Genomic DNA, 27,752 nt, shown 5'->3' with positions numbered 1-27,752 from the left:
ATTATCTGCAGTATTCTCAAGGAAATAACATTGACCAGATCCAAGACAAGATGATAAGATGATGCAGCTCAACATCATGAAGATCTCAATTTTCCTTGCTGTTTTCTGGCAAAGGACAAATCCTAGCACTCACTCCACACTATTGCTGTACCTCATAACAAGTTAAGAATGATACTGGTTGACAGAGAATTAGAAGCTTGTAGGCAGTGCTGTAGAACCACACTCTAGACAGCCTACAGTAGACACCGATCAGTCATATTGGTCTAAAGCCTGCTGATGGACACTTAGTAGGAATAAATATATCCAGTTACACAGCCAAACAAGGTTTTATAATCCATCCCTGTGCACTACCAGCTCTACAGGCTATTTTGTACTGTCTAATTAAATACAACTTAAAGTTCCTAAGCTTCTAAGCACAATATTTGTAAACTTAGGAGTAAGAAAGCTTGTCCAGAATTTGGAGATTACAGTGAAAACATCAAGTCAGAGTGGATTATAACTTCAGGAGGGCTGTCTCTGTCAGATGTGTCAGACATACAGCAGCAGTATGTACAGACATGAACTACACTTGTCAGTGAGTGTTGCTTTATTCACTGCTTTATAGGTATGTCCATCTGAAACCATGGGCTGACACTGGCATGCTAAAACATTAGAAACTGTGTGTTTCATGCTCCTTGCAATACGATTTCTAGTCAGCTGAGTAACTTCTTTTGGTCACCTGGGAAGGCTATCAGAGGGTGGCAGGTACAACTTTAGTTGTACAGAGTAGCAAGTGTACTTTCTACCTTCCCATAGACAGCCTGTAAGTCACTGATACCAGATTTATGGACAGATGGATGGATACCTGCACAGTGAGACAAACAGACTGACAGGTGAACAGACAGGCAGAACCTTGCTTCCAAGCTGTGCTCAAGTCCCTTCATGCTACTTCAGGGGCAAAGGTGATCTAGGAAGCAGCCAAATTTCCTCAGCGTCTTTTGTTAAGTTTTCCAGGTAAAGTAAGATTCTGACTACTACAAAGACTAACCTCTATCTAACCTTCACAGTAAGAGCATGCTAGAGCATGGGCTAGGGATGTAACAGTACGGATTCTGTTCTCGTGTGATCCCTCTCCATCAGCCAAGTCATATTTCACAGCAGCCTCTGAAACTGCTCTGATTTATATTAGAAGATGCAACTTTTTCTAGCAGGACCATCAGGACAAAGAAAATACATTGTCTTCTCCTCTCCAAGCTCAGCCACACCTTCGGCAAAGAGCAGCTCTGAACTGGACACAAGTATTTTTCTTGGCTTCGGTTCTGTAGGGTTGCCAAACGCAGGCATAATAAGGGGTGACTGGCAATGCCGTCATGAGGCCGCACAAACACTGCAAATCTTCTGTTAATCTCGTATCAGACTTAGCATTTAGACAGGTCATTATGAAACTACTACATAAATAATGAATCTGTTCTACTTTATTTTCCCAAATAAAACTGTCTGAAATTAAATTTCCTCCCTGAGACCAGCTGTTCTGGGGTTATGATGAAATCAAGCTATTCAGAAAACTATTCAAAAGAGAAAGAGGACTGTCCAGAAGATTCTCCATGACCTAAATAAAAGCAGTCAACCCTGAACTTGCATCACTGCCAGATTACCTTCACCTCTACTTATAGATGGAAGCTAATATTGCACGTGAGAAGTAAGCCAGCTTTGATCATATAATTTGGGCTTAAAATATGAAGTTTTTTCCTTTCACATGATTGAAGAACTATTTATCTAGGATTAGAAGTTATTAAAGGCACTGAGATAGTGAAACTGAATAAAGAGAAGAAAAAGTTCTAGATTAAGGCTATGGTTTTAATTTTGAAATTACATTACAGTTCCATGGAGAGTTTTGGAAAACAGTTTCCTAAGTGAAATTATTCAATTCACCTTTTTTCCCCACTCAAAATTGACTCAGTACATCTATTCCTATTACGATCAATGTATTTAAGCCCACATTGTTAACCTTTATTATAAAAATGGTGTTATATGCTAATGCTGAAACAAAATCCTACAAAGGGGTATCACTTCTGTACTTTACCATTACATATTGCATTTCATGTCCTTACACCCTGTTGTGAAAGCACTTGAGAAAACCAATGGTAGAAATACTTGCCTTTTCAGGATAACTATAAGAAAGAGGAAAAACGTATTAAATTGGTGATGGAGGAATATGGAATAGATTCACAGTATATTTTGTTTACCTGAGCTGGTGTTAATGTGCTATCATTAAGTCTTCTAGCAGGGAATGTGCCCCATCCACAAAGTATTGCGGTAAGAGTGGGAGGAAGAGAAATATTTCCCTGTTACAGAGGTAACCGTTCCCATTTCATCATTCACTGGCAAGCCACAGTGGGACTCTAACAAGACTTCATTGGGCTAAAGGCATTTGAATCATTCATGCTACTGTGCGGCTGACGCCAGCATCTGGGCTATTTTCAGCTCAGGGAATACTGACAGCATGGTTGGCAAATGATGAATTATTTGTCAAGGGCACCATAGGCCAAATAAGTGTGGTCTCGTCTAGGGCTTTGAAGAAAAGAGAGCGCTTTGTTTATATGCCTGCTTGTTTTTGCGAGGCCCTGCACACTGCAGGCTGTGAAATCCTGCTCTCGATTGAAGTGATCAGCTCACGTTGCAGGGCGTAGAGTGCACTCTGTTGGGCACCGAACGGCAGTGCAAGAAGCAGGGTAATCCCCGGGAACCCATACAGGCTACAGAGAGAAGGAAAAACAACTCCAGCAGGTGCTTTGGTGGTAAAAATCCCATATTATCAGGCTGCTAATCTATCGTATTACTTAAAATCCTCTCATTTTAATTCAATGCAAGTGTAGACTCTACTACAGTCCATAATGAACATAAAATTCACTGATTATCAAATCCAAGGACAATATAACAAGATCACTGTACATGAGCTGCCTTTTCCCAGCTTCTGCTGGTTTGGTTCAGATTTGGACCTGTATGTCCCAGGAGCATCCTCACTGTGAAGGACTGCTGCTGGACCTGCATGCAGACTTGACAGACCACAGGGACTGCCATCCTAAACCATCTTTGAAGCTGGTTACAGAAAACCTGGAGATAAACAGTACAGAAAAATCAGAATACTTTGCTGATACACCACCCAGAAAGCCTTATAATCAGGTTTCCAGAACAACTGACAGATCCCAGTCATTCAAGTTGAACACACTGACTGGAGAAAGGGGATAATATCTTCATTTCAGGGAAGAAGATGGACCAAGGCACAGAGGGAGGTTATGGAACTTGTCCAAAACAACATGACAACACTTGAAGTCAGGATCAGATAAGGGAAACAAAGGGCATATTGCTTGGGTTCTGGAGAAGGCATATACAGAACAGACAGGGCTCTTTAGAAAGACATACTGACCTCTACACTCTTTGAGTTAACAGGAAAAGCTGAAAAAATGCAATAAATTAAAAAAACTAAAGCTTACTTGGTGGAAGAGGCTCATCGATAGTTGGGTAGTGATGATGGTCAGGCCTCAGAGAAGGAAGCTGGCTGACTGGCTGAGAATTATGGAGTAAAGGACAATCACCTATGGACAAGATATTCAAGACATTGACAGTCATTCACTGTTTTTACAACGTGGTTCAAAAAATGTGCTACTGTAAAACAAGTGATTATTTAAAAATAGGTTAACCTGACGTACTAGCATCTCCGGGTATTCCTATTTTCAGGCACTATTTTAATAACAACTCATATAGAAAAGAAGTATTAAAATAATGCATTCAAATCGCTTGAGTCAATGCTAAACTGTTATGGGCCAGATTCTGGACTCACAGACACACAAATGTAAGCGATAGAATAATCAGGCTTGATCTCTGAGAAATACTGTTCATGTACAACTAAACTGAAGCTTCTGCAGCAACTGGCAGGAACATGCAAAATCCTGGTTCCAACTTTTATCTCATTCTATCAGTGGAATACAAGGCTAAAAGCCGCCTTGGATCTTTTTCTCCTTTTCACAAAGATCAGTGGCTGCCTATGTAGGATTTTGCAGTCCCTGCAAAGCAGAAGATCATCCCCTTCCATGGGTATTTTTCAAAATTCAAAGAGTCCATCTTGGAAGGAGGGAGAATGAGAGAAGGACCAGAAACAGGTAGGAGACAGGTGGTAGAAGAGAAGGACAAAAGATAGTGAGATATAGTCAGGATCTGAGATAAGGAAGGAAGACCTGAGATAGAGAAGAGGGAAAGATGAAGAAGAAAAAGAAGAAGGAGAAGAAGGAGAAGAAGGAGAGTCACACAGAATACAGTGCAGAGTAAGTTTTAAACACTAGCATTGTATATATGTTCACATATAGAATCACAGAATGGCTTGGGTTGGAACGGACCTTAAAGATCATCTAGTTCCAATTGCCCTGACATATTTAAATACGAAATAAATGAAACCTAAGTAAATGTCAAAACTCACATTCTGCTGAGAGGAACAAGTAACTTTAGATCAAGTCAATGTTTATAGAACATTTTAAGAAACTAAGAAGTTCTAGTAGGGATGAAAAAGCATTCCTTATCCTAGACTTAACATGCTAAAACTTCACAGGTATTAGAACAAAGATTCCTTCTTGGCTTGTATTTAAAATCTTAGAAACCAGGAGTATTTATCTTACTAATGAACATATTTTCATATTGTGTGGTAACAGTTTTTGACTATAACTTCCAGCTTGGCTTGTTAATACAGATACACTCCAAACTGCATAAACATAATATTTTTCATAAGTTGCATCAGAAAGATGCAACTTATGAAAAAAGATATATTAAGTTGAATGGCTTTGGTGATTTTGGGAATGCTAAGCCAAACTCACTGTGTTCTAGCTGGTTTAGCTCTCTTTAATGACAGAATCTTAACAGCCTAAGGATGAACATTTTGTAAAAAAACCCCAAACATATACCAATCAAATATAAAAAAAAAAAAAGAGGAAAAAATTAAGTATGTTTTTCTTTAAAAAAACAACAGCTAGAAGAAGGCAGAAGCCAATTTTGTATAAAACTAAAAAAACCTCACACACTCAGAAATGAGAAAAATGACTTAAACAAAAATACTCCCTCTTCTAGGTGCGCTGATGATACCGTATGGCCTGTCAAATGCCTTCATTAAACCACTTGTGTATAGGCGTATCTCACAAATGTATCTGCTGCATGTTTGAACAGACAGCAGAGTTACATAAGTTTATTACTCAGTGCTAGAAGTCCATCTTTTACAGCCTTAAAACTGTGCTGTTACTACAGGTGTTGTAGCATCAACTACCAGATCACCCATCTATGTTTCTTTACTTACCTCACCACAATTGACTCTCCCCTAGTCAAGATAGTTAGGCCAAGCCAGAGGAAGCATGGTAGTGTCAGCCACCTGGAGTGTGTGGAAGTGACCACATCTACTGTATTTGTAACAGGGGCCAAGTCATGAAGCAATGTGCACACTGACTGAGGCACCCCTGGTGACACCGAGGGAGTGTTAAGAGCTGGGCTGCCCTTCAGACACATGCTCAGCCAAACAAGGCAAAGCCACCATGAACACTGCAGTGCCCTTTATGGAGGCTCAAGTCTTGGTGCTGCACTGAATCCATACGCAGACAACACCCTCTCCCACCACATCCCCTATCAAAAGCTCACAAAGTTCAAAACCACCACCAAATCTGTACATATGGTCCCACACATACACAAGCTCGTGCCTCCTTAGCTATACTTGCATGTAAATGCTGTTCACAAGCAAAGGCTCTTGCCTGCAAGGAAGGCAGCTGGGTTTCTATGCCTGTGTACTTCTGAAAATGTAATTATTTGTGCTAGATTCTGCTCTACAGACTCAATAATCTCCTAGTCCCAGCTGTCTACAAAGTATTTACATGTATTAGACTGGTGTGTAAGGACACCCTTACATCTGTTTTTCTGCAGAGGTAGGGTCTGTGGCAAAGGAAGGTGTGAGAAAATAAATTGGGAATGGAAAAAGAAAACAGAGATGAATGTTTTAATTGGAGTTCCTCAGCGATACTTGAATAGGTTATCCTTTTGCTGCCCTTTTAATTTGGTGTCACTTACAGAGGGAGACAGATGACTCAGAATTAGGGAATGCAAAGACCCCCACCTCATGACCATGCTGCATACTCCTGAGCTGCAGCTAAGTCCTTTACTTCTTCAGCTGGAGAAAAACAATACACTAGCTGAAGAAGAGAGGAGTGATCAATGCCCCTTCTTCATGTAACTGCAGAGAACATGAAAGGAGTTACCAAAGGGAGGGACTTAATGTAACTGTGAAGGAATTGGAAAAAATAGTACCTAAATTACAAAGACAAAAAAAAAAAAGAATCTATTTTCTATCTCCAGGGAAGGATAGGGTGATGAGAATTTTATTTCATACAGTTAAATTTCCAAAGTATCTAAGAAAAAATGTAAATCTCTGTTGAGTTGCCCTGTGATCTGTGACATCTGAGGTACATTTGTTTGACACTTGGAGAATTGGAACAAACGGGGCTCGAATACTGTGTTTGTAGGAGTTTACGATTACGTGTGGCTAACAAACATTTACAGAAACTGGCCCAGACCTTTATGTGGTGCAAATCAGCGTATCTGCCCTTTGACAAGCACAAACTGGTCCTGTATTTAGTCCTCCATGACTACCAGAGACATGGCAGCACATCAGACATGTAATATGGAAAAATCCCAGGAAAAAAAGGAATGAGTTGGTGGATGTGATAATGCTGATCTGCCACACAACTACAGTAGCTGATCTTGATTTTATAATGATGCATGTATATCTACAGTAATTCATATATATGTATCCCTACCTGATTTAGTTGGTTTTGTTGGGATTTTTAAGGACAGGCTCAATTATCCAACCCTCCCTGATATCTGGCCCAGCTCACAGCCCCCGAGTTTATAAGAAATAAACCGTAAGCTATCTGAAACCTCAATTATCTGATGCCTTCTGTGACATCTAGATAATCAGGGTTGCCCAGCACATCAGTTCTCAGGATCTAACCTTCTCTTCTGCTGCTTGGACCTGCTACTGGGGTGTCTAGACCCTCTGTGGCTCTCTGTGGATTCCCACCATGAGCTACTAGTTCATCTGGCCACTGGGAGGAGCCATCCACTTGCTCCCTGTCCAGCTCAGGGCTCTGAACTGAATCTGGCACTGACTCAAAAGCACTGTTCTCCTCCTCATCATCATCCTGTGAGGAGAAGACCGTGCTCTCAGAAATCTTTGCGCTGTCGACGGAGGAGAAGCGCGTATGGCTGGAGAAGCGATTGTTACTGTCGTAGCAGGAGGTGCTGTAGCACGAAGTGCTGTAGCAGGAGGTGCTGTAGCATGAGGTGCTGTAGCACGAGGGGCTGTAGCAGGAGGTGTCGCATGCCTCACATTCGTTGTCACCATTGGGCCTGGAGCTTGACTCGCTCTCACTTCCTGTCCTGGGGGGTTCCCCATCCAGCACCCCATCATTCAAGTCAGAGAGTTGATCATCCAAGGTCCCAGGAGGCACTGTGCTCTGGCTGAAATTCTCTTCAGCCTCGTTTTCCAGAGGAGGCTCTGCTGCCATGGTCTCACTCTCACTGACCACCTCCTTATCCAGCACCTCCTTGACAGTAGAATCCTCATCGTTCTCCCTGCCATTACCACCATCTTGCTCTTCTTCCCCATCGCTGCTCATCTGTGCCGAGGGCAGGCTGTGGAGCAGGTTGTGTATCCGTATGTAGTGTGTGCGAGGGGTCTCTGGCTCACCGCAAGCTGAAGCTATGACTGTCTCAAGTTCAGACACAGGCAGGGAGCACGGCCTGTTTTTCCTCTTTGCTGTGGTCCTCAGCTGTAGCTTGTTGTCTTCCTCCTCCTGGGCTGAAGCCCCTTCTTCTTCTTCCTGACTCTTCTCCAGGGTTTTGCCAGCATGCACATTTGCACTCACCTCATCAATATCTACTGTTTCTATGCTGGTCAAGACTCCACCATCTCCCTGAATACCAGAATTGACTTTGTTGTTTTCCCTAACTTCGGGCTCTGGAGGAGACATGCAAGCCATCAGATCCGACTGCTCCATGAGGTCCGTAGCACTCAAAGAAGGCAGCACTTCTCCTGGGATGGATTCCAAAGGCTCAGGAACTGGCACGGCATCAACCTCCCCATCTCCTGCTAGCTCTTCATTTAAGCTGTTCTGGTTGACTTCCCCAGGTGTTTTGACAGCCCCTGGGCTATCCATACTGTTCACACTGTATCCATTTAGCTGTTCTGGAGCTGCACTTTCTGAGGTCACTGTGTTGATGCATGGAGGCTCACCGAGGCTTTCCTCTGTGGGGTTGTTCACAGGGCTTTCCGGGAGGTCAGCTGGCTCATGATCTGCACTAATGGAGACCTCTTCATCATCTGTACGAGATAGGAAAAGGAATTACTTACTCTTTTAACAAGAAGTGTTGACTGAACCAGAGAGTTGGCTGTGGGGGCACAGGCATCCACAGCAATCTGAGAAAATTAAAAGCATATATTACAGTGTGAAATGAGTGGGCAACTGAGTGACTATAAAGAAGTGCTAAGGTTTTTCTGCTAGGCAGTCATTGTACAGTGGATTTAATCATGGGTTTACTCTTGGTGGTAATCTGCATGCAGCACCCTGCTTCCTTGCAGCATTACCTGACAGTAACACCTTCTTGAAACTTCTCTTATCGCCAAAACGGCATCAGAGGAAATATTATGGGAATACTATGGAAATATTATGGAAATATTATGGGAATATTATGGGAATCAGGGAAGTCTTCCCTGAGATTTTGATGACACTTTTCTTGTCACACTGAAGCTGGCAAGACTCCACAACAGGGAATGTAAAAAAATTGTGTTTGCTACCCCTGAAAGGTGAAAACTTCCCCCAAAATATCCCTTGATGTGATCCTCATCTGTTCCACCTCCTCTCAGATGTCAAACAACCTGGGCTCTTTAATGCCATCCAAATAGTCAAGGTTTTCCAGCAAGTGAAAAGCAATTATTTCCAGCCACTAATAGCAGTAGCTGCTGTTGGCTTGACAAACTGCAGCAGAGAGGGCAGAGAGCTCCTGAGGCAGAGTCCCTGAGAAATACTGTTGAGACTGTAACACGAAAACCAAGGTTCAGCCTTAGACCATCATGACAATCACTTCCAAATAACTACAAGACAGCATGAACCAAAACCAAACCAAAAGGGAAGAAAGAAGTGGAACATAAAAATATTTTTTATTTTACTTTTTCCATTAAAAAGAATCAAATTAGAGAAATCTTCTAATCATCTTTGCTATTACATTTTCATTTTTACTTATGAAGTGCTCAAATGCAGATGACTCTACAAGTAACAGCCCATATAATACTTTCACTAGGACAGGTGATAAGAGAAGCAGATGAGACTTTAGTTTTCCACTCTTTTCTCTCCCAGTGATGTGGTGGAGTATTTGGAACAGCCAAGAACAGGGGAATATGAGACACCAGTAGCTCTGTCCTAAGGGGAAAGAGGGAAGAAATTGCGACTCACGATGCATCCTGTGATGCAGGACTTTATGCACTTCCTTTTGCTCATGACTGTACCAAAAGTCCCAGAGCAGCCAGGAATTAATGCAGATTTCTGAAGAGAAAGAATGCAAAAAAAAAAGAAAAAAAAAAAAAAGAAAAAAACAATTCTAGTAATCTAGATAAATAATGGGTTAGGACTGAGAATTACCTGGATGGATGGAAGAAGTTATCTCAAATCGGAACTGCAGCTGGCCACTGACATGATCTGTAGGAAGTCTGCGACCCAGAGTGTAGCTTACAACCCTGTCCCTGAAAGAAAATAAATATTGTCACAATAGACTATAACCTACCCTATGTCTACTGTGCATAGATAAATCTGCTGTGTCTTACAAAAATACATAAAGGCTATTCATCCCAGCCATGAGGGCATGTTGACTTGCATACGAGAGAACGAATGGCAGAGGAGAGGACAATGTCTTCAATTACAATGGAACAGCTGAGTAAGTGAGTAAGACAGGCTGCTGGGATACACAAGCACAAATGTATAAATATAGAGAGAATGATGGGAATGAAACTTCTGCAGTATGGGTATGAAAATAGCAACATGGGAAGCAAACAACTCCCACTTCAGCTACTGTAACAAGACTTTGCTTCCCTGCAGATCTGACCATCCACCTTTCTGTAGAACCTTGCATTTCTGTATTTTCTTCCCTTCTGTGTGCATAAAATTCAGCTTTCCTGTTCTTGTTTACAAAACCCTGTGCAGGCCAGTCCCCGCATACCATCTTCTCTCTCTAAACTGTCTGAGTGACTGCTCTTCATCTCTTTCCACCCCTCTTACCTCTATGAAGCTGAAATATCAGGAGAACACCTTCCTGACAAGGTTGATCAATGACTCCATTCTGTCCTTGTGCAGGTCCCTCCCTTTGCCACACTTCATCCACCCCTCAGAACAGAATGAAACTACAGAAGAGATTAACTTCCCAGCTGCCCACAACGAGGCTGAATCAATCTTTGCAAAGCATTTCTTACGTGTAATGGGTTCACTAAATAGTAATACTTATACATCTTTTGAAAGAAATATAGTTCACTTCCAGTTGGGCCAAATATACTTGATGGCATAGTTTCACATGCATCAGAAACTCATATAAATGAGATGACCTCAAGAATTGTGTACGACCTCTCTGAACTTGTGTGCATACTTCTCACTCAGCTTGTCCGAGATTTAAATGCCACTATGGTATTAAAACTGAGCCAGATCTACTGCAGTTTGGAGGTACTGCTCTTGGCAAAGTATATCCTTAGATAGACAGTGTTTACAACAAGGAAGTAAAATAGGAAGTTATAATCAGAAGATGATGAGAAATCTTCTCATACAGAGGAAAGCCAGTGCTACCAGTTACAGGGTTCTACCTTCCCCAAGCTGTTCTTATCCATCTGGTTTCTAAAAAGCTACTCTATCTTCTCTACTTGAGAAACAGGGAGGTAGCTTAGTCCCTTCTGGTAGATCACAGCCAGTTTCTGAACCAGCTGTTCAAAAACACTTCCAACAAGCTCATCTTCCTGCTGTTCTGCTGAATTGAGATCAAATTATCAGAAATGCCTTCTTGGAAACTGCATTGCGTATGCTTTCCTCAGAAGATGATTCTTTTTCTCCCTTGCTCTTACAGGCTTAGAGCCAACTTTTTGGCTTTTTCTGATTACTATCCATCTTCCTTATTTGGCAGCATACACTTTCCCAGGACTTTCATGCAATGGGGAAGCAGGGCAGCGCTTGTGAGCTCAAGGTTGTTCCTTGGCAGCAGGGTAGAGTCAGAAAGCATTAGTTACAACATGCCACATATATATTTTTATAATATTTCCCCTTTCCAGAAATTAAAAAGAGGAGGAACAGATCTGGCATGTTTTTAGCCCATAGGTAATTCCCTGAAACATGAAACAGCCTGCTGATAACATTAAAAGAATATTCAAATTGCAAATATTGCACTCTCCAAATTCACAGCCACGATACATAAAAAAGTCTTCTTTCCTAAATACCAGCTCTCACTTTTCAAAATGCCATGCATAGGGTTATAGAAGGAATTCTGTCTGGCCCACAGTCCTATATATTCTAATTAAAACCAACACCATTTATCAGACAACTGTCAGTTTAATAACTTCCCCTCAACATCATTATATTGCAAAAATGATATATCATCAGGGACTTCAGGACAGCAACACACTCGTTAAACAATGTAAGCAGCAAAATTTACCCTATGGCATGCCTTTCCAAGAGGCGCTGAACCGGCATAGAGAGTTTTCCCAGAAAACGCTTGATGATCGGTCGACTTTTTGCAAATTTGTCTTTAACTTCTATTTCCAAGACATCCGTGGGCAGGGAGACAAAGCTGAATTGCTGAAATAAAAGAAGGGCACAGATCAATAAGCTGGTGGCTGGGCCACAGCAACACAGAGTACTACAGCCGTGAGGCACACCTCAGCACAGCGATGTGAGGATCTAGTGAGGTGAAGGACACATGATCACTCTTTTCAGATAGATTGTTTTGAAATATCTCCTTTTCTGTTCATCTATGCCCCAGCTTATAAAGGAAGAACTCTGAAAATACCATTTATCTGGATCTTCCTCCTAACCTGGTTCACTCCATAGTCTCACAAAGAGCTCAACCAGAAGGCAAGAGACAGCACAGGCTACTGTAACAAACAATACTGGGAAAAACAGGAACAGCACCATCTAAAACTGCTCCTGTCACCAAGTGCATTGGAATGTGTTGACTGCTGTCTCAGCTGATCTGGTCATAAGAACATCTATGTGTAAGTAATGTTTGAGTAAGCTTTTAGAGACTGTGTGCATGCAAATCTGGGGTAGGAACAAGGAGGATATTTTAGGTTACAGGAACAAGCATGGGAGCATTAGGGCACCTGGAGATATCTAGATGTCCCAAAGTAGTCAAGAGCAAATATATTAGGTAACTTGGCTTTGCTTTTTCCTTGACTGGCTGAATTCAGGTGTGGAGATGATGACAACGGTCATAATAAATTTTCCAAACATCCTCTACTACTAGAATACCATCAGTCAAAAAAGCACATTTGTGCTCTGGTGCACAACAGTAAGAAAACTGTCCAATCACTGTTCACCTGAGAGGTCAGTATTGATCTGGAAGACAACTTCTGTAGTAAGTGAATATTGAGATAGATGAAAGGATTTTTCTGGCTTTCCCCCTGCCAAACCCAATCTTCATAACAGAATCATTCTCTGGGTTATCAAGGCTTGGAGTTAAAGCCCTAAATCATTTGCTCTATTGAATCATGGTCTAATTCAGAAATGCTTAGTTTAAACAGCTTCCAGTGACACCAATATGATCAGGATATTCTGTTAATCACATCCTGCAGAAATGCAAATAATCAGAAAAGGACAATGCAAACAAGAGCTGAAGTGTTATTTTCTTGTTTTCTTCTACATCTTTGCAACAGGCTACCAATTAAGATAAGTGCACCAAACAGGAGAACCTGAATTCCCCATGTATATGGGAAGTTGCCTTAAAAAGTAAGTTGTATTACTGTTACTGTTTCACTTGCTAAAAACCTTGAATAACCGCCAATTCATGACACTTGAAAGCAGAAGAGGGGAATTAACCTTAAAATGAATAATTGTAACATAGAGCAATTTGCCATTTAATGAATTCTCCATTTTGGTGCTGCTGACTCCTATATTCTAAAAGTCTCTGTGGGGTGGAGCATGCACACACATAGGTAAAGAGTGAACTGTCCACAAGTGAAAAGTAAAATGTAGGTTTAATGATCCGAATCTTCTGAGGTCAATAATATATTTCTTGTGGTGCAACTCTGAAGCAAATCACAATCAACATGGAAATTTATTTTCATACTATCACGTGGAACCAAGCCTGACAGCTCCTTCCTTGTAAAGGAAACATATTGACCTTTTCCAGAGTAATAATCAGCACCTGAGTAGAGAGTATAGACCCAAGGAGCAAGATGTATTGAAATGAGCCAGAGAAAATGCCCCTTTTCCCTTGAACAGCTGTGCCTCAAGACATACAAACACCAGGATATTCCACAAAAAGTGCAAAATCCAATTGTGTTTAGATTTCATCAGCTGCCAAATCAGTGCATTTTGATATACCAAGACTGCCCTGGGACCAGGCCCTGGTCCATGATCACAGTTCCCAAATGTTTCCTCTAGGAGGATGTTCTCATACACAAAACCAGCAGCATTTTGGAAACACAACTAAGCTTTTAAGACCAGAAGTGTCCTGTGGCAGAGCTCAAAGGCTTTGCCATTTAGAAGCAACTGCAGTTTGAGATCAAGAGTGAACTCATTGAAATGGGTTTGCATACAGCTTGTAAAACAGTGATAATTTTACATAATTCAGTTTTCCATTATCTATGAAGTTGCTCCTGTTGGTGCTCTCATCTAGTTTAATTCTTACCAGGCAAGATTTTTCTAAGGCAACCTCTGCAGGTGCCTCAGGCTGATGCCATCCACACTAAAAAATCCAAAAAGAATCCTTGTTTGTAGAACAAATGGGCCTCTAGCCCTGGAAAAAAATGGATCCCAGCGAAACACCTTGGTTTGAGAACTTGGAGACTAACAAATTCATTTTCAAAAATAACCAATAACTTTTGAAAACACATTTCTTGTGACATTTAATGATTGGAATGTAATCTTTGGATGTGGAAGCAAACCACCATCAAATCCTAGTTCTCTTGTCCTTCACCATCTTTTCTGACAAGTGCCCAACCCTATACCTTAGCCACAAAATACTGATTGCACTTACCCTGTTAAAAGCCTTGGCCTTTACTATTCTGCTTGGCCTCTCCTATCCTGTCTATCTGGAAGAGAAAGGACTCTGTGTTTCATGGTCTTATCCACCATAACTAACATAAAGTAGTAATATATTACTGATGGAATAAACTAAATCCTTTCCTTGCCTAATATTTGCTAATTATCACAGTGGCCAGTTTGTGAAAATGAAAACACAAGCTTCATATCTAAGTTTAAATAACATCAAATCCTAAATCCCAAACAAAGGAAAACAAAACAACCCCCCCAACCCCCAAGCCCCCCAAACCACAAACAAACAAACATCCAACCAAACAAAAAACTACTGATTATAAATTCTGAAGTACCCTTGGGTTCACAGTCAGGGATATTGTGGTCAACAATTCATCCCAAGGAGGGGTAAAAAAATGAAAAATCACAAGAGAGATAAAAATCAACTGTCTTCAGGAGGAGAGAAGTTTGATGGAGCTTCTAACACATGCCCAGAAACTTCACCATTGATAACCAAAGGAGTTGCATTTAAGAACAAGTCTGCTGACACTTTTTGATGTTACTATTACAATTTTTATTCTAAGTCATCTGTTATTTGGAACTTTTCTTATTCTTACAACTCTTAGTGTTACAGAATTAACTCCTAAGTTCAGCTTTCACATATAAAAGAAGTATGATACTCATAGTTGCAGAGAAAAAGCAAGAATACAAAAAATTTAGCATAATAAACCCAAGTATACTATTTTTAAAAGACTTCTGGGTTTTTTGACACTCATCACCTGAAAGCCAGATTTTTTTTTTTCATCTGGCATTGACTACTGGGTATTTTCTTTTACAATCTAAACTATCAGTCTTTAGCCTGTATGTTTTCACTGGGGTCACAGCTCACTTTGTTGGCTTGTTCACTGGTTGTTTCTATTCTTCCCCACAAAAGTTTAAGTTCTTTGAATCACAACCACTAGTGTGAACACTGCAAGACTGATCAAGAACTTCACGGAAACTAACGGAATACAGAGTCACTAAACTAAATTGTACACTGAGACTAACTGTAGAACAGTATATTGAAGTTTATATAAATGAGCTTCTCTTTTTCATATCAAAAAACAAAGTGGAAGTATAATTTATGGCAGTTTTTTAATTCTAATGTCATGACTTAACTTCTTCCAAAGCTTTAGGCTCTCCAGTTGTTCAGAGGTCCATCAAACCTGACAATGGCTTCATGGAAATGGTTTGTGACTCTTGTGTGAGCCTTTCTTTTACTCAAATTAAAAAAAAAATCTCAAAGGAAATAATGGATTTCAACACAGCTGCTAACTCATCAGAATAGCTACAGTTTCAAGTCTAAAGCCCAGGAAGAAAACTGTCTCGTGACTGTGGATCACTTGATCCACAACCAAAATTCAAGTAAAATGCATTCTATAAAATGTAGGGAACAAAACTCTTGCAAGTAGTGGGCAGACCCCAAATTTATATATGTTCTGCAGCAGTCAATGGATGAACAGGTAACAAACACGAAGTTAAATCTCTATTCTCTGATTAGTCCAAGCCAGTGATTACCAGTGCACTGCCCTGTTTATCACACCAACTTGATGCAAAATGACTTTTAGAACTTGAGATGATACATGACACAGCACACACCGCAGAGAAGATGGTAGATTGCCTCAGCAGAATGAAATGCGAGAATAAGCCATTTCTCACTGAGGGCCTGTCTCTAGAAATAGCTTCTGATCCCATCTTGTTGATGTGCTGTCTGATCCTTACCAGTTAGGGATGCAAGGCCTCTCCTTTAAAGGAAAGATGAGGAGGTCCTCCACTGAAAGGATGAGGTAGTGAACCAGCTGCCCTTGTATGTGGAAGAATTCCAGATTGAAAACCCCCCTGAATTAGAGGCTTTGGAAAAGAGGCTTTGGAAAAGATCTCAGAGGGGAAAACATTTTTATTTTCCTCCAGAAATGTATTAGGGATGTTACAAGAAATGGTTGTCTGTGAGGTGTATTCCCAAAAAGAAATTACAATCAGAAAGTCTGAATGCAAGGAATGATTGATGATCCCTGGTATACTGGGGAAAAATAGCACTTGTGAGCTGCAGAAAGGAGGCTTTGTGGAGGCTGATGTTTCCTAACCTCTGGAATGTCTTGGCCATGTCTGCATTAGGAAGATTTATGGTACAATGTGAGTGGATCCAGAGAGCAAAGCAGCTGGTGCTGTGCACCTGACTACCACATCCAGACATGTTGCAAGGGTTTTACCACAAAGTGACTCCAGGCTGATGTCCTGGATCGAACTCCCGTTTATTGTCTGAAAAGCGCTTGGTGCACTCCTGGAGCACATCTATTCACTTTCCTTCTGCTGAGAGTAATTGAGCTCCTGCACTTCTGGACTGACAAGCAGTGTCTTTAGTGGGGAGAGCAGGAGATTTGCTTTGAAATGGATGTCTTAATGGAACACAAATACTATTATAGATGGACCCAGAGAATTGTCAAGAGCCATGTTCAACAGAACAAGTTAGTATGTGTATTATTTTCCCAGTGTCCTCTTCAATTATTTCCTTTTTAGGGTGGGATTGCATCTCTCTGGAATTATGATATCTAGGAGGAAACAGACTTGCTCTAGATGCAAAGTCATTACATCTCTCTACTTTCCCCACTTCTTCAGCCATTTGTCAATGCCTGTCCCACTTGTCTCAGAGTGGCAAGACATGCAATGATTGCTGTGTTCTTACACATTTAATGCAAAGAGGAAGTAGGACAGGAGAGAGAGACACTTTTAATTCCTCACTAAGAGAAGACCTCCAGCATTATAGCACATCTTATTAGACACTGGAGAATCTGTACCGGGCTGATCCGTAAAATGCTCCTGCCAGTGGGAAAGCTTTGGCTGGTATTTTCTCAGGCATCAAAAATCAACAAGGTATAATTAATTATTTCCATAGAAATACAGAAAGGGAGGGAGAGTAAAGAGCAAAAATGGCATGACAAAGAAAATCACAGCAACATATGAACATATTAAGTCTTCTTAGGTTAAGTGGTGTATCATAATTTTGGCTCCAGTCAGTAATAAGTCATTAGGATTCTCCTCTCATTTACACAGATTTTACACAGCTGCCTCCTGCAGATTCACTCTCACAAGACACAAATCAGAATCAAAGCTACCTAGAATCAGCTGAGACATTCATACTCTCACACCATCCCAATGATCTAAATGTAAAATCTGATTTTACATTACTGCTGGCATCTTCAAGCACAATCTGTAAACACTGTAGTAAACACACTGAAAGAGCTTCGGATAGTAACCTGCTTTTAAGTGCCTATTTGTTTCCAGGCTCAGCAATGGTTTTATAGACACAGATGATTCATTTAATTTATGTGAACAGATCTTGAGGGGACCTAAATTCATGACACATAAGGTAAAGAACAAAGGCCTTTGCTAATGCTGACCTGGCAGAATGCATCTGTATCCATTTAAAAGAGAACAAAACCACTTCCAGAGCTTGCTATAGTTTTCATAGACAGCCAGCTACTGGTGATGATTCATTTCCATGTTTCATTTTTACCGAAATTGTTTGCATCCCTGAATACAGATGGATTGCAGTGACTCAATAGCACTATCAAAGAAGTTGTTGAAATGAACAGAGTATATCCATTAGCACCAATCAGACAAGTTATGGGCAAGTCAAATTCTTTAAAAACAGTCAGTATAATAATTGGTAGACAGTATAATAAAGATAGATAAATTAATACACTGGTGACAGGAAGAATTGGGCTCTTGATTTGGAGTTGAATAAGCAGTAGAATTAAAAATAAAATTTATTTGTGATATCTATCATGTACAGGGATGATACAAGCAGAAGTAAATCTTAAAAGGCTTTGAATTACATTTGATGGATGAAGACAAATTTATTCTTTCAGATGAATATTTCATTAGTGGACTTTGTTTCAAATACTCCAGCGAAACAATTACAGTCTTTATGCACACACCACTCTCTGTCTGTACTATTCTGTTCTTCATTCAAAAAACCTCCCTTACATGTCACTACTTTCTCATACAACACTAGCTGCATCAACAGCTGGATAAGCTCATCAAGAATTCCAGGGTCTTAAGCTTTCTACAGTAATCCTTAGTGACAAGACAAAACACTGCAGAGTCAGTAGTGCCAAGGGCAGAGCTCCACAGTTGCCACAGGTGGGGACATGCCCTACGCCTACTACAGGAGACTGCTGGAACATAGCAGTGTCTGCAGGGGCCAGGTCCAATGCAGTTCTTTATTATTCTGGCATGGCACAACTGTTGGGGATCTTTTCCCTGCCATAAAAGGGATGCACATAAATACATGTGTTGATGTTCTAAAGTCTAATTCAATCCTTTCTACTGAACTCCTTCAAACTTGGATAGGACCTTCAGCAAATTGGCTTTCTGAATTTCTCCCTCAGATTCATCTCAGAATTGTCTACAAATTCATTAGCACAGCAAAGACTGAAAATATTTGAAGACTCCCATCAGCACTAGTATACAAAGCTAGCAAGACTGATAGTCTTCTAGGATGCAGAAGTTGCAAGTAAAATGCAGTTCTAGAAGAATAATATCCTAAAAAAAATCTAGACAATTTTTCACACCATAACCCACTCCTGAAGAAGCTAAAGTTGTCTTGGGCTTTCATACTTCCATCATCAACAGATATTATCTGTAGCTGTAAAGCTACAGCTTGTCTGTCTAGTGAAACAATGTTTTAGTCTTTACCTGGACACATGTGCAGAAATGTTAGACAGGGAAGCTACCACCCAGCAAGGCTCCACTCAGTCCTGATGACACCTTTAGTAAAACTCATCCAGGATCTGGATTTCATTTCACCTATATATTGTTTTTATGCTTAGGTGTGAAGGCCTTCAAGTTTCTACAGCATATTATTTTGTATTTGGCAGTAGAAGGGAGAAAAGCTTATCCAGGTAAACAATAAGGAGTTCAGTCAGTGTGATGCTTCTGTTGCTTTTATTTTGATCTTCTGTTGAAATTATGGAATAACTCTGTGAGGCCATGGTATGACTGTCAGCATTCTAGTGTTATGAGTATTAGATCAAAATCAGATCAAGCACAATACACTTTAGTTTAAATTCATGCTGTTGATTCAAATATATGAAGACATCTTCAATGGTTTTATTCTGTTCCGTAAAGACTCAACTTTGCTCAAGTATGCCCTGCTTTTGTGTGACTCTAGGTTTGTGCTTCATCAGGTAGCACCCATTGTATCAGCCAGCACAAAGCCTCTAGAGAGGCAGAGAGCTAACATAAACTTCCTCTTGCCTGACTGGGCTACTTTGGCAAAGTGTTTTTCAGTCCCAGAACTGCTGGGTAGCCTGTTACATACCAGTTCAGCACTCAGGATCACAGCATCAGTGCCCAGGTTATAACTCTGCATTAAGAAAAGCAGTCACACACCAGCACTCAGATAGTCAGCTGCATCTTGGCATTCCTGCAGGCAGCATCCAAACCCAATGCTTCTATCACTGATGGTGGCCTGCACTACAGAAGCCACCTCCTGCTAGCATTCAAGTCCCTGTGTGCTTCCTTCTTCTGATTTTGCACTGGTAATCTCAAGAGACAGTTATGTGAGAAATTATTCAAGTGCAATATTTTTGAAAGGCTGTGACTTATCTGAGGTGCAGAGAACATGAGTTACTCAGCTGAAAATACTGTAAATCTGTGTATCAGATCTGACATACTAACTGCTATTTGTTAAGTGCTCTTGCTCTCTGCTTATTCACATCAATTAATTCACTAGTGAAATGTGGCTGTCTAGAGTGATAAGGCAGCCATTCCAAACACTCTTGTCTCAACTATAATTTAACAGTGTTTGTAAAAGCTGAGGCAAGGAAACAAGGAGTGAAACTGCAGGAAGTTGAGACTGTTTTTAACCTAGTAGTGGGCTCCCATTTCAGGCCAATCTACTCCTCCAGTTAGATTATTTGAGTTGAAACTCAACGTGTTATTTAATAGATTTAACAGATGACACTTCCTACTACTTTAAATATGCTGAGCGGTTGCATCACCCAATTTCATAGTCATCACATTGTCCATTCCTCAGTGCTCTCTTTCCACTCACCAGGAAATAAAACAAGAATTAAGGAAACAGTCTGCTCAAGCTGCCATAGCTAAGAAAGAAATACCATAAATAAGTGTAAGGTGAAGTCCAGAAACCTGAAGTACTTTATCTGCCAAACCATAGAATTTCCTATCCAGTAAGAGGTATGTGAACTACTTTTTAAACCACTTTGCTTTGTTCCTGTGATCTATTACTTGTCTGAACTGTGTATTGCTCCACTGATTTCTGAAAAATTAAATCTTTTTAAATGAGCTGTTTCCAAACAATGTGAAGCACACACTCAATATGAAACAATATGGAAATAGTGTCATTATTCTTCTATCTGTATTAGAAGATAAGCATCCACCCTTCTCAATTCTACTTCCCGTTTTGGGAAATGGGCACTTCCTTCTGAGATCTTCTTTGCATTTTACCTCCAGTCAGCATGATATGACTATTCACCCTTTGTGCTTTTGCAACTCTCTGGGCTGGCAGGGCCTGTCTAATCTGGGGCTGTAGAGTCAGCCTGTCCAGTGCCATGTGTTTTCCAGGCACTCACTTATTTAACATTACAGATGTTTCTGAAGAGCATGTGAAAATATACAGAAACATGTTCAAAATGACATCTATCAGGAGAACTTATCACCTTGGGCTTTAACTTGTCTCAGCAAACAATTCTCAGTGTGAGGGCTCTTTCACCTCTATGGTGAGCCCTGCTGCAAGTGTCATATTGTCATTTGCTGCTCTTCATCTGTAAGAAATTTCCATTTCCTTATGTCTCCTTGTACAAAGTACTGCAAATCAAAGTAATGGAAGAATAGCTTTAAGTCAGGACAACTTGTGCTGAACAGCATTTGAACAGCCTATGAAATGAAAATGATCATCAATATTACATGAGACAGATGAAAATTTGCCTGAGGTACCAGGGTGCTCCCAGAGCGTTTGTATAATGCAAGTGGTTACTATACAAACAGAACAGCCTGGTAAGTATATGAGGAAGAATACCAGAACAAATTAATATACGTAAATCAGTCATCATTTACTCTGGACTTTTAGTGATGAAGCCCTACAAAATTGAATTGACTCTTTCCAAATTTGCTCAAGGGTAATCAAGAACATATAGAAAGATCCTATTCTGCAGATATTTTGACAATTTTATTTCCTTATTCCAGATTTTTTCAAGTTTAGCATCCAACACAAATCAGATAGATCATTCAACTGAAAAAAAAAAGAACATTTGCTTTCTATTCACAGGGAGTGATGGAGAATCTAAGAAAAGAAGAATCCTTCTGAAATAATACATTGCCTAAAATTTGTTTTTGTGAAAGCAATTTGTGACTGATGCTCTTAATGAAATGGCTACAAGTTCTCAGTATTTTGTGACTTCACACATTCACATCCATAAGTGAAAAGGGTGGACAGAAGAATGGCTACCACCACAATTCAGCAACAGTTTTCAGTCTTCCTTCTCCCCTTGTCCCATGAAGGGACAAAGCTGCAGAAGATCAGGCCTATGGTCTTCTGTGCAGCTTGTCAGTAACCAAACAAAGAGTTCAGACAGGCTGATTGCACAGACTGCAGCACACATGCATGCAGTTAAACACCTCAATATCAGCTGAGGAGAAGGCAGAAAGAGAACATGCTTGAACTATGGCTTGGCTCTTTTACACTCTTTTGCCACTCACAGGCTAACAACAGAAAGGGAGAAGCAGCACGCTTGCATGCGATCGAGAAAACCTGAGGGCTGAACAGCAAAGCTGGAAGCCAGCTGTGCTCTTTTGCTTTCCAATGTCCATAATTAGGCGATTTCACTGTTTCTCTTTTTCTTGCTGCCAAACTCAACTTGGAAAAGAAATGTCAGCCCACAAACTCAGCCATCTGGCATGGCTTGAGGAGATGACACCCGTGGTATTTTATCAGGTCCACAACCCTGTGTACTGAGCGTCACACACAGAGAGCAAATTTCCCCTTCATACCTGCTCCCCTCTAGCTCTGTGTCTTATGCACTTCACTGAAAGGTCTCTGCCAACTACCCGGTTCTCTCTGCCAGTTCTAGTTTGACCATGTCCACAGCTGGATCTGGGACCTCTCAACCAGATACATCTGATGCCTGTCTCCACAGAGAATTTATGACTTGGTGGATGCCTCATAACTATGTCCTCAGTTAAGTCCTACTAGAAAGCATTTTTCTCTGACTAGTTTCAAGGTTGTTTCCCCAGTCATACAACCTCCGCCACCTGCCACATAACCTGATGTGGTATCTAGTTTCTCCAGGTAGGAGAATTCAATACTATTTCTGCTGCCTTTTTGCCCACTCACAGTTCCATGTCTATAGAGTTTGACCTAATTATCCCTCGGTTACTTTACAATTTGCATTTTAATTTGAATAAATCTGTGCAGTGTATTTATTTACTTTTTACTCTTTCCTGCAGTGGATATATTGCTGTGACAGAGCACACCAGTAAATCACACCCAGTATGTCAGGCTTCTTTTAATTCCAAAGAGATTCCTTATTCTTTGTTGCCTACTGCCATTTTGCATGTAATTTAAAAACAGCAGGCAGCAATTGAACTCTCAGATCTCATTAATACATACAAGTCCTTCCAAAAAAAATAACAGACTAGAGACTATTTCTTCAAGGTGATGGCCAAACGTGCCAAAGTTTGCTTTGATTTATATTGCCACTGATGCTTTTCAATCACATTGCTTCTCTTTATTTGCATGCCGTACTTGTTCTGCTTTATATAGTATCTCTGTGTAAGAAGACTATGGCAATCTAGCAGCAGCCTTCCATGCTCTCCAAGTTTTTCAATTCTGTTTTATGCTTGCCTTCAATAATTAACAACTTCATAAATGACATCAATGAAGTACAACCTACACAGAAAGTATACTGAAAGTTTTAATGTACCACCCATCTTTGTAGCTAATTAAGCCTTTTGTACTGAGACAAGTAGTCATGAAATATATCAAGCACAGTTAGATCAACAACAATTTAGCTAAGAACTCAAAAAATAAAAAAGAAATAAAAGAGGGATAGTACTAGAGTAATGTCCATGTTTTAAGAAAAGTCTCAGTTTAACTCTCCAACTGCTTACCTCTCCTTGCCAGATTGGGTTAACGGTGTTACACATGATCTTAGATCTTTTCTCCTGTCCATGATGAGGAAGGGCTGGGAAGATGCTATGTTTTCCAGGCTGGATGGAAATCTTCAGATAAGGATCTGGATTGAAGAACATCCCTTTCTTCAGACCAAAAGCCTGGAAATCTGAAAGAAAGTAAAAAATCTGATTATTTTTCACATTCCAGGCTTCTCTTTGGGATGCTAGGAACAGTATATAGGGAACTAATAACCAACTCAAATAATATGGCAGGAATTTGAAAAAACTCACTGTGTTTATTGTGAGGCAATGTATGTCAAAGCATAATGATTTTGAGATTTAGAATTTACAAATCATTACATAAAGAAATTGAAAATTTACAGCCTGATTGTGCAGACTGATTCAGGCTCTAAATCAATATTTATGCAATTTCAAGTGTTATACTATTTTTTGTAATAAGCTGAGCACTTGCTCAGCCTGCCTGTAGAGGAAGGACTGCTCTGAAAAAGAGATTCCATCATATAATGTCGAAGTCATGGCATTTGGTACCCAACTGATGTCATTTTTCCTAGGTATCAGTTTTACCACTGTACAGATCTTAGCTTTTACACCACTTTCCTCTACATGAGAAGTAATTTTACAATTTTTCCCACTTTAAATAATTTTCTTCCCTGCGTGGGTTAACTTCCCCTTTGGAAAACTCTTGTCTATAATGTCCAAATTTTAAGGAGGCCTTAACAGCTGCAGAACTCCAAGGGGGCATAATATGTGCTGCACACACAAAAAATGCCCAGGCAGTTACTTGAAAATTTCCCCATATCACTCTGAAGAAAGACACAATGCCCATTATGATCTGTCCCTGTGAAGCTGATGAAATGCAAACTACTCTGCTGCTATATCATTAATTTTGACTCAACAGACACAGACTGACCCCTCCAGTCTTCTCTTTTCTCAGATGCACTTCTAAGCTTTCCTTGGAACATATAAGCATTTATTCCTATTAGCGAGTTCAGTAGCTAATTTATTTTCCACCACTCTTTGCATGGAGATTCTCCTCTGTTTAAAGCTTTATTTCACACTGGGCTGTAAGCACTGTACTGCATTCTGTCTATTTTCTCTTGCTGTATTTGAGAGATAAAAAAGTATTAGACAAAATGGTTTCTAAAACTGCATAGATGCATACCTAAACATTCAATTTAAACACATATTTTTTCTTTTGGCAGTTTTTGAAAACATTAATTTTCACAGTCTTCTAATTCTCTTCTGATTTAAAACCCAATTATTCTGGCAGGTTGTGAGAGACCATAAAAAACCCTCAAGGCAGATATTTTGGATGACTCTGAAAATCATACACATCGCACACCATCATCAGTATTTTTTCCAGAAAATAGCTATATCAAACCCATTTATGTTTTGCTTCCTTAACATATGATAATAGCCAACACAATAAAATGTGCAAGTTAAAAAGAATTGCTTTTCTTTCCGTTGGTTTTAATCATCTATTCCACCACACAATTCATGTTGCAGATATTCAAAAGCTGTAGGACAGATGGTCCTGAAACAGATTGTATTTTAAGAATCTCATTCTTGAGACATTCTCTAACAATTAACAAAAAAAAACCCCAAAAAACCCAAACAACAACAACAACAACAACAAACCCCAAAACAAACAAAAAACCCACAACAAACAAAAAAACCAACCAACCAACCAAAAAACCAAAAACCAAAACACCCCCAAACAAACAAAAAAACCACAAAACAAAACACCCCCCCCCAAAAAAAAAAAAAAATAGAGGACATCACTGCTAAGAGTTGATTTGAAACTACATTGCTGAAACTATGTACAGCCATGGTCCTAGCAATGCTATCACACAAAGGAAATTATCTACTTCAAAAAGATAACACTGATTTCCACACCCCCCCCTTTTTTTTCATTTTCTGAGTGCACAATCTCTGTGTAACCAGCATGTATCTCATCTGACAGCACTTCTGAAATCCTATATGGAAAACTCTTTTCTTTTGGAAGTTGTGCTGTTAGAAATGCATTCAAGAAATAGAAACCAAGATTTCAAAAGGAGTATGAATGGCAAGGGCCAGCAGTATATTAGTTCAGGCTGCTAACATACGAGAAGAGAGAAAGTCCTCTGGGATCTTATTTTCTTTCTCTCTGATACTTCCTCAAAAGAGTCTGAAACTGAAATATTCATTGCTATATGGGTTTCTGATGTTTTTTTTCCTTTCAAAGAGAGACCACGCTATCTTTGGGTACCACTGAGTAACAAAGTAGTCTACTGACAGAAAATACCTAGCACTCAATTAAATATACTTATATATCATGCATCATAAAGCAACTACATTTCCAATGACCTACCAGCCTCTTTCCAGTTATGGGAATTAGAGCACAGCCACAAAGATGAAGGTACTCCTATCCTCAGTTAATAATCTCATTTTTCTATTCGGATGACGGGAAAAAAAAGATTTTGCTAAGCACGTGGCATGAAATTTTATTTGTGTAATTTTCTTGCTGAAACAATTCTTTTCAAAAAATCAGTTAAAAACTTCTATTTTGTTTTCTGAAGTATGAATAGGGCTGGCAGGAATAGCTTTCCCAAGGACAAATATCTCAATTATGTATTTGACCACAAATTCTCATCACTGTGAAAAGCAGAGCATTAAAACTGAAAAAGCTCTTAATAAAGAGCACATAAGCAGAATTGCATTTCATCTGAAGCAAAACCTATCTGTAGGTCCTGTAACTATCTGCTGTAACCTGCTGTTGCCACTCTTACCATTCCATTAAAACTCCCCAACAGAAAAATCATAGGCATTCTACCTTCCCAAATGCAAATATTTTTCTCTATCATCTTCAGAAAAAAGGTTCAGAAGATACTAAACTTTTAAGTGAAGGTCTGAAGCTAACCAAATTTAAATCTTTGACTGATTGAATGAATTCCAGAGGCTGGGTCATACCCTGCTGTACACTGTAATTTTAGAGTGCATTTCTTGAAGGCATATGAGGAAAAGCTACAAAGATAACTCATCTATCATTTGCAAAGGTGTATTTTCATCCAGTGTCTTAAAAAAAAGTTATTAATATACCATATGTCAGTTTCTCATTTAGTCATAAATCACACTTTAGTGTGAAAAAGGTTATATACATCTAACAGTTTAATAATGTCAGGCTATCTCTCATGACAGAAGGAAGAAATGCAGGTAAAGACGAAGTAATTACAGCCTTTCGTCGCCACAGACTTGCACTACTTGTAAGTACATGCATCCTATTTCAGCTACACTCTCCTCATTGGAGAAAAATGCCTTCTGCTAACCTGCTGCCTGCTACTGTCCCCAAGTGACTTACGGATTTGTTCCAACTCCAGAGCTTTCTTTCCATATATGCTGATTTTCAGGTGCCTGGATGAGACCTAGGGAAGCTTTACACTGGGTCACTTGTATGCATGTACCCTCTGTCCCAAAGGTGCACTGTAGACTTCCCTGTCTGCTTTATAAAGGATCATCTAGGAAGCCTATTTGCCGTGCAGCATCACAAACTTTGGGGCACTGGTGACTGGATAGTGATGGAGACTATTTTTGTGGTGAACCAGAGTATTTATTGGAGCCAGGTGGGGATGTCAATTCCAACAACACAGCTAGAACACATCTGTGTTTTACAATGTTTGATTTTGCCTCAGTACAAGTAATTAAGCTTTCAAATGCTCAGGGAAGAGTCACGTTTTGTTATGCTCAGCAAGGAGATTCTCTGACAGTAATGATGAGCAAAACTACCATAAAGATGTTATTTCAATTCCCTGCAGACATAGCAAGGTATTCAACCAGACCCATGCTCCATATAGGAGCATGACAGAAAAGGATGGAGAATCAGATACAGAACCAGACTCTGAAGCAGTCTGTTTTCTAAATTAATTACATTTAGTCTGGTCATCAATATGTCAGGAGTAAGTTAAGGGATCTGGAAGCTGTTGTCCCCAAGGGAGAAGACTTTGCTAATAGAACTTTCCTAGAAAAAACACACAGGGCTATTCTGTGCAGTTTATAGAACTGTCTCAAGAAGACTTCATCAATTTAGTCTCTTGATGGCACCTATTCTACTGAAGATTCCAGAATCCACAACCTAACAGAAGGGTCAAAGACTAGGAAATAGCAGAGCTAGTGGCTTTGAGAAACTGATACCGCTATTTTAAAACAGATGGCAAATTCCTTTCAACAAATGCCTAGTATTGAATGTCCTTTGTGTTCCCAAGCACCATCCAAGTTATGACAACTGATATATTGCAG

The 27,752-nt window shown here is 39.9% G+C and overlaps 1 protein-coding gene across 3 annotated transcripts in view; it reads right to left on the bottom strand.

Annotated features, from left to right (window-relative positions):
• Positions 1-27,752, bottom strand: part of HECW1 (HECT, C2 and WW domain containing E3 ubiquitin protein ligase 1) — a 260,000-nt gene that overhangs the window by 65,127 nt on the left and 167,121 nt on the right. For all 3 annotated transcript variants that reach the window (XM_063405459.1, XM_063405467.1, XM_063405477.1), the window contains 5 exons: positions 23,457-23,626; positions 11,746-11,888; positions 9,702-9,802; positions 7,016-8,386; positions 3,474-3,575 (listed from right to left, as the gene is read on the bottom strand). In XM_063405459.1, the coding sequence (XP_063261529.1) occupies positions 3,474-3,575; positions 7,016-8,386; positions 9,702-9,802; positions 11,746-11,888; positions 23,457-23,626 (1,887 nt within the window). The remainder of the gene's footprint in view (positions 1-3,473; positions 3,576-7,015; positions 8,387-9,701; positions 9,803-11,745; positions 11,889-23,456; positions 23,627-27,752) is intronic.

Source organism: Prinia subflava, chromosome 1, assembly GCF_021018805.1.
Source record: "Prinia subflava isolate CZ2003 ecotype Zambia chromosome 1, Cam_Psub_1.2, whole genome shotgun sequence".
In the NCBI taxonomy this organism is placed as follows: Eukaryota; Metazoa; Chordata; class Aves; order Passeriformes; family Cisticolidae; genus Prinia; species Prinia subflava.
Note: the sequence above shows the minus strand (reverse complement) of the source record. Positions and strands in the feature narration are given on the sequence as shown.